The sequence below is a fragment of the Pezoporus occidentalis genome, unplaced genomic scaffold (genome assembly GCF_034315485.1).
Source record: "Pezoporus occidentalis ecotype Australia unplaced genomic scaffold, CSIRO_AGI_Poc_V1 ctg8, whole genome shotgun sequence".
Taxonomy (NCBI): Eukaryota; Metazoa; Chordata; class Aves; order Psittaciformes; family Psittacidae; genus Pezoporus; species Pezoporus occidentalis.
This window is the reverse complement of record NW_026916158.1, coordinates 8,210,286-8,222,431: the sequence shown is the minus strand read 5'-3', so window position 1 is coordinate 8,222,431 and position 12,146 is coordinate 8,210,286. Positions and strand designations below refer to the sequence as shown.

At 37.5% G+C, this 12,146-nt stretch overlaps 1 protein-coding gene across 3 annotated transcripts in view; it reads right to left on the bottom strand.

The window, feature by feature from the left end:
- LOC134155704 (multiple epidermal growth factor-like domains protein 6) overlaps positions 1–12,146 on the bottom strand; it is a 203,918-nt gene that overhangs the window by 177,904 nt on the left and 13,868 nt on the right. For all 3 annotated transcript variants that reach the window (XR_009961686.1, XM_062603150.1, XM_062603151.1), the window contains exons 2-4: positions 10,944–11,078; positions 10,203–10,312; positions 8,664–8,768 (exon numbers count right to left, since the gene is read on the bottom strand). Coding sequence is in view for 2 of the 3 variants with exons in the window: in XM_062603150.1 (XP_062459134.1) it covers positions 8,664–8,768; positions 10,203–10,312; positions 10,944–11,078 (350 nt within the window). In the remaining variant the exon portion in view is untranslated. The remainder of the gene's footprint in view (positions 1–8,663; positions 8,769–10,202; positions 10,313–10,943; positions 11,079–12,146) is intronic.

The following is a 12,146-nucleotide window of genomic DNA, read 5'->3' as shown; positions in this document are numbered from 1 at the left end:
ACCCAAATAAATTCACTCACGGTCACAGAGACCTGCAGGAGTCATGAAATAGAATCCAGATGTTTCTAGAGACTCAAGGTCTGCTCACCTCCTTTTGATAGGAAGGGAGGAAAATAAAATGCACCTGCAAGCATCTCTGGGCTATGTTCATCTTTTCTCTGGTTTACTATCACATTTCCTGAACCATCAAATAAATGCTAGTAGCTAGAAAGCAAGTTTTCTTCCATTACTTTTTCTAGCAAGGAAAAAGTAAAGATCCTTTTGTATCAAACACAGTAAGAATGAATATGCTCTCAAGCGGTTATTCTTAGGTTCATTTACTTTTGACATATTTGTTTGCTGTTTCACTCCTGTCATCTGTCTACCTGTCGCTTTGCACTAATGGCTGTGAAGCCCAGGCACTCAAAAGCATTTCAGCAAGATGGGCTGATTATTATATCCTGTCATACCTAGGCGAGAGCCAGGCTTGATTTTTAAATCAGTGTTTTACCATTCCCATATTAAAGTGAAAAAGCTTTTATTCCTCCTAGCCTTTCAGTGGCTACTTAAAAGAGCTTTTTGATCTGTAGAGGTTCATATCTCACCAATGCTAAAAGGTGTTACTATAGACGATGCTGGCAAAAACTGTGTGTCAAGAGGAAATTGAACACAGGGGAATGGCTAAAGAAGAAAGAACGGAAAGGCTGAAGGAAGCTATGATTTTGGGTTGTTTTTTTTTTGAATCCTTCATAGGACCTTGCTTGCTGAAATAAAAACTGTAAATAATCTCTGAATCAACTGCTATCGATCATTAGAACAGATAATGCCATTAATCTTTTTTCTTGAGATTTTACATAGCTTGGACCTTTTGCAGTGTTTTGTGCACTATGTTTGTCTTTTGCAAGTCTCTACATAGAAGAACTGCATAGAAGAACATTCAACTCATATTTCCCAGGAGTTTCTAATCAGCTCCAGCTCTGTGACATTTTATATTTAGGACCAACATTTGATTTGTATTAATTTGTGACTATATATGTCTGTGATTTGAATAATAAATTACAATCTCTTTTAAGTGTCAGGATACCTATCAGTTGCCATCAAAGTGCAGAATACAGGAGACAGATTAGAGAAAGGTGTATTATCATAAGACCAAACCCAGAAGGCATTATTCAATGACAGCAGAGGACTGTTTTGATAGACCTACATGTAGAGGTTATCATTTTCATAGAAACAGATTTACATTTTGCCTTTTTTTTTTGTTTATTTATTTGGTTGGGTTGTTGGGGCTTTCTGTTTGCTTGTTTTAATACTTACAATACTTTGTTGGGTTGGGGTTTTTTGTTTGCTTGCTTGCTTTTTCTTTTAAAATATTTAAGAATCTAATGTGAAATTTATATGCTACATTAAAGGCTTGGAGGATGTGTGGGGGAAGAATTAACCACTGTATATTTGTTTCTCAGGTTTTCAAGGCAATCAGACCCCTGAAGTGTGAAGGTCTCCAACTACCCAGTGAGATCAGAACCTGCTAAAAGGTTACATGGGAAGACTTTACCATGGCTAAAATTTCATTAAAGTTGATACACCAATTATGGACTGAATGAACAAGACACCAGCATTTGTCTCTTTCCTCTTGCTTCTGCAAGGGCCAAAACCAGATTTGTAGATTTTGTGAGGCTTTGCAGCCCCAATCTGAGGCAGAAACAGGCAGTGCTGACAGCAGCTTCCAAGGTCACCAAAAAGCAGATCACACAAGCAGCACAGGAATGAATGCAGCAGACAGCATAACACCAAATTAACCCTGACAACTCTAAGCTGACAGGGGCTGATGATATACAGGATTACACCGAGAAATACAAAGGCTGAATTTGGTACAAACTCACCTGATGCCAGTATGCTACAGACAATATCAAGCGAAGTGAAAAAATGCATACTAAGAGGACTAACACCCTAGTAACAGAGGTATCTTCACATGAAATAAGACACTGATTTTTAGTTAATGAGGGGAAATTTGAAAATGTCATCCTGATTTTAGACTGAGCAGATTTCTAGATCTCCTTTTGGGTTAGCTTTCTTGCCTACAGGACCACTCTACATGAGTAAAACATACAACTTGCCATGCCATACAAATATGCATCTAGCAGTTTTAGCAAGCGCAAAGTTGACTAGACAACTGAAGTAGGACTTTAAATCAAAAAACAAGTTAAACAATGGGGATTTTTCAAATGCATCTTAAGCAGTACAGCACACTTAGCACTAAATAAAAAATCACCTGAAACAGGCTTTGAAACAGTTTTAAAGGAACTGTAAAACCTTCCCTGTTGGAATGACATACAGAAAAGACAAATACTAGATTCTCAGGTCACTTCATCTAGATCAAGGGCTTCACATTTGTAATATGCCCTATTTATATTAAGGTTGTTTGAAGTCTAGACTGCCTGCTATTTCATTGAACTAAAGCAATTTGCTTTATATCTGGCTGAGATGTCTGCACTGTCTACTTCCTTAACATCAAGCACTGGTTGCTGGGTACAATCAGCCTGCCACATAAGAAGACAGTAAAGCACCATCACACAGAACTGTCTCATGCTGCTCATTTCTCCTGTGCGGTTCACACATGACAAACAGAAAGGAAGCATCATGGTCTACTCTACACTTCTGATAAAGATGAAACATGTCAACATACCTTGTTAGCTGTGCTTGTTGTTTAAAACACATTCACATTTTCAAATTTCACTACTTGGAAGGGTTTTGGATACTCTAGTACAACAACACTTATTACTTTGACAAGTGCTGAAAATGACACTCATTACCACAGCCCCTAATGCAGGCACAAGCAGTTATACAAATTTCAAGAGCACATACCAAACCAACAGGATACTCTCAAGCTGTCAGAAGCTCACATGACACTAGTGCTTCTTTCCTGCAACACGAAGGACCAGAAGCATCTACACCTTCATATTTTCTGTGAGCCAGTGTTTCTTAATCTCAAAACCAGAAAAGTATGGTAGCAAAAAGAAAAAGTTACAGGGCTGATGGGTCATTTTTTCTGGGAGCTGAAAAGGAGCAGAGAGAGAACAGAAGGGCCCACTAGGAGTAGAGGATAATCACAAGATTTCTTTCTACCAGAGAACAGGTACCTGCCTATCCTCAGCAGTCTAATCAGTCATCTCTCCTTCCCTTGCAATGACTGGCTTGCTAGCTCTTCACTAGTGAGACTAAGTCATTTGGAGCAGAATGACTGTACTAAAACAGAAAAAAATCCTGATAATTTTAAAGAGATTACATGCACTACTCTAGAGTAATCTGAATAAATTATCTTTGTGTGATCTTCTTCCACCCTCCTATGGGCTAATGATAATGTTCATGTTAAAAATTTTGTCTTTGATAAAACTGCATGGCCAAAATATGAATACAAAATTTTATAGCCAAAATATGAAAACAAAATGACAGAACCACTGGCAATAGCAAAAGCCTTTCTATCAGCAACACTGCTTAAGTACTTAACAACTGACCTACCCTCACAAATACTCAAACATTAGATAGTTCCACTGGGAAACTAAGATCCATGCCAACTAAAGACACCTCTATGGGTAACAGACCCATGGGAGTTTTAAGCTTGACATTTTAAGGAACCTACAAATAATGAAAACTTGTAGTACTGTTTCATGGATATATACTGCCCTGTAAGACTTACCTAGGCCTCCATCTCAAAGAAGAAAATATGCATCTCTAGACGAGATCAAAATGGCAGTCAGAACAATAATCAGAAGTTCTATCAAATGACTTTGCAGGAAAAATATTTCCTAGAGGAAAATTGAAGAAAACTCTTTCAGAGTGAATGAGTATTTTGAGTTGCGAGAAGATCCAGCCGAATGCCTGCCATTTGACTCAGTGGTTAAAAAAAAAAAAAAAAATCAAAAAACCAAAATAACCACAAACAAAAACAACAAAATACAACCAAACCTTTCGGTAGTTCTGTCATTTAAACTCTGATCTACTTGGATTAGGAGGTGCTGATGTTTTTATTTATATAGCTCAACACCTTAATAGCATGTGACCAGAGGTAAGGAAGAGATTGACAGTCAATGAGCTGATTAATATCTCTTAAGCATTTCATTTTAGCTACCCATTCACTGTGCATTTTGCCTCTATATACACATTCTAATGCTATTACCTTATGTTTAATTACTTAGGTCTCAAAGCACTTTACAAAGGAATGAGCCATCATTATCAACATTCCATATACAAAAAAATAGAGGCATAGCAGTATAACGTGTTAAAAGTTACTGAACTAATACCCAAGGTCAGTGGCAAGCAAAAGCAAAGCCCTTATCTCAAACATGGGGCGAGCACTGTATTCCGCAGACTACACTGCCTCTCAGGATGTAGTTTCCCAAGCACACAATCTTTAGTCATCTAAGATTAGTCAGGCATTGTAAGAGAATTAATTTAAAATTCCAACAGCATTACAGCCAACACCACATTGTAAAACTGAAATATACTGACACTTAATAATCTCTTAAACACTGGAATGATGTGTTCAGATTTCTTCAAATAATTAAACTCAGATAACAAACATCCTGTCATTGTAAGATAACTTCCCTGACAAGTCTGCCTTGGTCATTCCTTACCTACTTTTATCTGTCTTCTGATAACAGTCATCATCTCAGAGATGCTCAGCTGCAGTTACTCTTTCCTAATTACAGTAGCCTCTTACGAAACCTTTGTAACACTGGTATTTTGTTTCAGACATGAAATACTAAAGCCTCTTCAGTTCTCATTCTTGGTTTTACTCGAATTATTAAAACCAGCAGGAGGCACTTGGTAAAACCTGTAATAACTTGAGGCTTGATTTTAAGAATCAAAACTAGCTCTTCATTTTAAATTGAACAACTTTATGTATACAAGGAGTAAATAAAGCTACTCTTGTTTGTAGAACATGGCATGCTTTCACTAGCTGAATATCCAAGTACAAGTCTCAGGGCCAAATTAAACAAGCTGAATGAAGTTAATTCACTTTGATGTCCAGCTCAGCTGGCTAGCAGGCCTTGAACAAGATTACCAGCACAACTAATGAATAACAATGCAACCAGCATTGCAGCAGATTTGATTCTTGGCAGTGGGTTTTACCATTTCTCTTCTCTGTTACATGTATTTCCTCCCCTTCAATGGGCTCAAGAGAAATGGGAATCTCAACTCTCAAGCAAGTAAAGAAACAGAAGGAAATACAGCTTGCAAGTTTACACTGTAATTGATGTAAGTCTATTATCACAAGACAAATTGCAGCAGACAATGTAAGAGACAGCTCAATCTGTTACTGGATCCTTGTAATGGCTATATGAAGAGCTCAACCATTTCATCCATAAATCTTTCTTCTAAGTTTTTATTGTTACTTGTGAGGGTAAAATAATAAAACTATGGAGTACAGTGTTGAAGCAATGCAGCAATACATTTCTAGTTACAATTACCTAAAGTTCATTACAGGACTCATAACATTGTGCTGCAGGCTGCTAAAGCACGACATGATAAAGTTGTTAGATGCAATCATGCCAATTGTGAATAATTACCTCAGATGCAGACTGCTATGATGCACTGGGCTGTTATAAGTCATGCTCAATGATCCATATCAAACTTTCTGCAGGACAGACCAGGACAAAGCATGTAGCAACTTGATTTGCAGGAGGCTGGCCTACCTACTAACTTTATGGCAAATATAAAGGTGACAAAGAGGAAAAAAAAAAATAGATTAGGAACGTATGCTCTCATTTAGCTTTTAGAATAACTGACTTTAATAATATTTTTATAACAGTTTCTTGTCTATTGTCTGTGAATCCTAGTGCCCAGCAGGGAGATAATGAGAGCCACTTCACAAGTGAAGCTTCAGAATTAGCTGTCACTACTGAATGACAGAAACAGAATGAAGATGAGCAAAGAAGTTTGAGAGGGGAGCTATAAAATGGAATAGATAGAACAATTTTGCTCAAATGAATGTATGTATAGTTAGGAAATGCTCATGGTTCCTCCTCTGCCAAGAGGCTAACAGGAGGCTGCAACACCAAGATTGATGGAAACCGAGATTACAACCAAGAAATGCCTGATGGGCAGCTTTCGGCTAGACATCTGTGGTCCCATATCCAGTTAGAGCCTCCCTTTCCCTGTAAAGCCCCCAAAAGGACTACCTGAACACTCCTACCAAAGACTCCATTGAGGAACGCAGCTGAGAGGTAGAAGTGTGTACCACAGCATCCTCTGACAGCTTCATACATTATAGTATAATCTTTTCCACTAATATTTTATAGCACATGTTCCAAGATTATAAACCATGGTTTTCCTAGCACCACCTGTTCCTCAAAGCAAAAGATGCTGGTAGGAAAGATTCCTTTTCCTTTGGGTTAAGTATTGGAAGGAAAACAGTTTATTTACAGTCAAGATGCACAGAGAAGTGGGGAGGAAGGAACAGACTAAACTGTCTATAAGCTCAAGATATTACTGCTAAGTAATGCAGTCACATTAAATTCAAGCCAATTTACAAGAGCAATATTCCAACATCAGACAGAAAAACAGAGTCTATAGCTTCTGATTCCTCAGTACATTTCCTTTAGTTCTGCTTAGAACAAATACAATACAAACCTCACCAACATCTAACTGGAGATGCCTGCAACAGTTAAAGAGGCCTTACACTCTAAAGTTACCTTGTTTTTGTTAAGCAAGTGAATTGTTCATGAAAGTAAGTTTTTCCCTTCAGAATTTAATTTATAAATTCATCCCTACCAGACTGCAATAGCAGCAACTGTATAAACCTAAAAATTATGACTACTAAAATTCCATTCAAACCTCAGGAATCAATAGAAAGCAGACAAACCATGAAAATAAAAATTCACCCAACTGCAAAAAGCAAGAATTTCAGGATACCTCACCCTGGTTTTAGTATCTGCAGTCACCAACCTGTGACATAGACACCACACAATCTCATTTCAGTTTGAAAATCTGACCTGTGTTATCCACATGTCACACCCACATAACCTGCCTCTTAGAAATGCCTTAGTGCTGTAGGTATTAGCAAGAAACAGGAGACTCAAACTAGCAAAGACTGTTTAGAATTTGCTGAGACTTACATTGTATTTGGCAAAAGCTTATTATATGGGCTCCTTAGAGATCCTGATCCTACTTACCTTGAACCAGCAACTTTACTGTAATTCAATAACAAAGTAACCTGCATTGGTGTCACTCTGGTTCATATCAAGTGGCATACGTAAGCTTATTTCTATGGGCAGTAAAGAAAAACACAATTACATCATCTCCCTTAGAATGTGCTTAACTGAACTCATGTCTGAAAGGAGATACTGGCACACTGTGGTCTGATGTGAGTAGACGTTTCCTTGTAAAGAGCTCTGCATTTTATTTAAATGCTTCCTTATAGTGAAAGATATCATCTATGACCAGGCATGAATAAATAAATAAACCACAGAATTGTTGCAACATTTGTTTACTTTTTACATTTCCCACTTCCCATGCCTGCTGCAACTCCAGCTGCTTTATACCTTTACTGAGGGAGGCTGCTACCTATACAGATGCAGCTGCTTTGGTGCAGGGAGCCCACATTATCATGTAAGACTTGGTGGAGCCCAGAGATCAGAATATGACAAAGGTTATGAAACAAGCATGATAGAAGCCACATATCAAGTACAGAGCTTAGCTTTTTAGCTCTTAAAGGGATCATTGTAAACAGTTACATTCCTTCCAACTTATACTTCATGACAGATGAGGCAGGTGAAGATGTGAACATATGGGAATTTAAAAGTGAAAGACTTAAATATTCAAAAATCCACCTTTCTTTGAAAGAAACACAATGTGATTCAGTTGAAGAGGAAATTATCATTTTCCTAATACAAAAGAAGTCCTTTGTCCCAGTCACAGCCTACTCTGAAGGAATGACTTTTTCCTCCTCCCATAAGAAGCCAGATGGATGCAGTTCTGTAATTTTAGAGAGTTTTACACAATATGTGATCATCTTATTCCACATAAATTACAAGACAACCCATTGTGGGTTTATTAGATTATGAACCAGCGTATGAGAGAAAAATTCCCACTAAGAGTGGGTGATAGTATAAGTTCATAGAATTTAGTCTATAATAAGCTAGAACACAGTTACTGAAATGAAAGATGGGTGCATGAGTTATTTCAAGAATACTAGGAAATATATGCTAGTGATCTGCAAAAATCAGGCTTCTTACTTACAGATGCACCAAAAAATCCATGAAAAAAAATACATTCAGTGTATTTGCTGCATTTTTTTTACCTGCTGTCCAAGCTGTTTTGTCTCAGAATTTATTCTCACAAAGGTAAAAAGCAATGCAGAGAAACTTAACAAGAGCATCACAAGAACATCCAAGTTCAGAAGCAATAGAAAGATATTCCACTGGATACCACTGCTGATATTCAATGGTATTATCCACTACAGAAACTCATCTGATATCAACCATGTTAAATTTTCTTCTTGCTTTGTTAAAATTCAATACCAAACAAGGCAAATTCTGGAAAATAAGAGAATGACCAAATAACAAGTCAGAGTGCAAAGGCAACTTTAAGTCTACATTAATAAAATGTTCATGCTGTAACAAATATCGTTAAGCATGCTTTTTACCCAAGCACCAGATGCATTTGAGACATTTAGTTTGACTCACCATACTGGCAGCGAGGACCCTGAAATCCTGCAGGGCACTGGCAAACCTGGGATCCTGCTTCCAAACACTTCCCTCCATTGAAACAAGTGCCAACAGTGCACAGCACTAGGACACACAAATAGAATGAAATGAGGATGGGTGTGTTATTGTTTTTTGTGACAAGGGTCTTCCAGAATTCCCTCTTCCTGTCATAGTCCTCCTGTAACAGGAACTTCCAAATAAGAAGAAACCTAGCTTTTTATTTAAGTGGAGAGGTTAGGCTGCAGTAGAAATTATCATCATGGTTGGAGCTACCACATTGATATGAAAAAATTTAAGTGAGAAATAAGACCAAGATAATGCAGTTTAACCTGAGTATGCTTCAGAGGCCAAAGGCAGTTTCTTAGGACTCAAAGCAATGTCTGAATCTAGTATTAAAGAAGACATGAACTGCCAGAGAGTAATGCAGCAATGGTTAAGAAACACTGGTGTACTAAAAGATGTTATATATATCCAAGGGAATGAAAATATTTACTTTCCTCCAACACCGAATATTATTCATTTACTATAAATTAAATTCAACATACTTGACCAAACTTGCAGAGTATCACACATAAAAGACTAATTCAACCTCTTTTGTGCCTTTAAAGAATTCAAAGCAAGCCTGCACCGCTCTTTCAGGAAGAAAAGGATTTTATATTGCTATTGGTGTTCAAATACTTAAAACTCCTTTACACCAGAGATTAAAATAGAGATTGTAAACATCTCTTACAGACTTCTTACAACTAAACAGGTGCACACTAAATATGTAGATTCAGTCTGAAACTAACAGGAATACCTCTTAGACTTTTTTTAAAAACAAAGAGACAAACATAAAAGCAAGCTTTCTGAGTGTATCCCTTGAGCTGGTATGAAGATTAAAAGACAGAGGAACAGATGTTAACTTTCAAACAGAAAATACAATTACTGACAAAACAGAAACAAAACTAAACACCAAGTAGATTGCTATCTTCTACTCATTGTTAACAGTGGCTAAATTGCATCCTTATCATTTAAATTAAATTCCATCTTTCAGAAAAACATCCAGTCATGATTAAAAATTACTGATAGGAACAGGTTCTCAGATGGAGGACCCTAGTGTAGAAACATAATTGCTTCAATGGCAACAGCAGCAGTGAAAAAGCCAAAACCAGTTAGACTCTGCAGTGAGTGCTACATCCAAGAAACAAATGCCTTACAGCAGATTTCTTTGCATAATTTGGGTAACAGCAATAAATTTGGTTGGCCTGTGAAAGTCAGGCTGGCACAAAAATGCTGCAACAAATATAATAAAAAATTCAGTTTCCACTGTTTAGAGATACCTGGTACTTCTGCCTATGACAGCTTCTGTATTTTAAAATGAAGTTCTTACCTACCCATCAATAGATTGCCTCCTTTTAACTGGAAATCCCAGTTACAAACAGCAAGAAACAAACCCCATCTTTCTAGAATTAAGCATAGGAAAGCAAGACCTAAGCATGCCACCTCTCTTGATTTGTCAGGGTTTTGCCATCAACTTACAGTGCAAACAGCCAGGTTCACTCTCATGTTGGACCCATCCAGGGCAGCACTTATAGACAGTTTGACGCTCCAATCTGTACACCTGCTTGTAAATTGTGTAGTACCCAGACCTTTAAAGAGAGTAAGTTTGAGAGAACACTCAACTTCTATTCCAGTTATTTACATCTCGTCAGGAATAAAATGTACTCATGTAATATTTACTATACCTTTTTTCAGCCCCTAACAGTAGTTGTTAAAAATGAAACAAAGAGCAAAACGCATCCTGATAACATCCAATGCTCTATTATGTCACGTCCACATATTTTCTGATTAATTTTATTCAGGCTAATCAAAGGTAAGTAATTTTGGTTTATAATCAATTTGGGGTTTAGTCGTTGGGGGAGTCAGATCTAGCATCAGTTCTAAGCATGACAGAAATAGAAAGAAGTTCATTTTTTCAAAGTAGATAACTTGACCACTAGACTTGACCTGAAAAAGACAGAACATTTTCCAGTGATATATAATTGTGATCCAAAGCTAGCCAAGAAGCTCATGACGCACCCAAAACCAAACAAAAAAAAGCTGCATTTTCTACTCAGTAATAACAAACAAAGTAAAACCTCAGCAGGACACCAATTATATTCATAACTACATCACACATCTCTGATGATGTATTTTACAAACTTCCCTCACAAAAAAAGTTATAAAGAATTTGCATTAAGCTCAGTAACAATCAATTTATAATTATAGATAATGGACTACCTTCTCTCATAGCCAGTACACCACCTTCTCCTTGCGCAACCTTGTTTCCACATCTTCACCATTCGACTAAAGGCTTGGACACATGGCTGTGAGTGTCCTACCAACGCCAACTCAAACGCTGGACAGACATTTGGCCTTGAGGGAAAGAAAGATACTCCATTATTTCTAGCACAAAACTTAGAAGTCTAGAGAAATACATAAAACCATGTTGTGTCTTAAATTTCATAAAATTTGAAACAGGTTTTTAAATTGCTATTTAAAAAAAAACTAGTTCTATGAATTTTTTCACCTTGACCTGATCAAACAGCCACCTTGCTAAAAATCCAGTATCAACAAAAAAACTGACAAATCATGATCCAATGACTTCAGAATGGCAAATGGTCCACAGGTCTTAATGGAGCCAAGGTTTCATTACAAGTCATGAGCACAAACACATCCTGCTGGCAATTTTTACATGAATGCCCCAGCTAGCAAAACATAACTGTATGCTCTTCCCAGAAAATGAGCCCAAGTGTTGAAGCACGATTTGACTGACAACCCAGCAGATGCTCTTTGCTGTCCCTCAAAAATACTGATCTACAGCAACTCTTTCAGATGAGGTACTGCCTGACAAAGGATGGTGCCTCACAAGCTGAGGAGCAGATGACTGAGGCTAGGGAGCTTGAGAGGATCTTCCTACACTAAGATCACTGCAAGTCCCACCACTGTCTCGTACATGCACGAGCCTCTATTTCAGTTGACGTGCGAGGGCGGGAATGAAAGACTTGACAGCTATAGGCATTGACCTCCACAGCCCAAAGCTACCGAATAGCTAACATACATACACAATGAAAATGCAGTGCCTGCCTTATAAACAGTACTCAAACATACAATGAAACTCAGGCTCCATACAAGTCAATGGAAGATTTACACTGGATTCAAGGGCAGATGAGATTTATCTAATCTAAACTATTTGTTACAGCAAATTCATATTCTGTAAGAGCCCCTCTGTGCTAACAGCCCCCTCAGGGAAGCATATGCAATTTGTAACAGGAAGTGTGTTGTTCTCTGCTGATTATTCCTAAAATAAGAAGACCAAAATAAATGTATTGCTTTGTAGGATGGCATGTAATCTTCATCCTGCTACCTAGCCCTAGCTAGAAAAATCATAGGATTTCAGGAGGCATGGAGGGAAAAATAAAAAAAAAATAAATAAAAAAATTA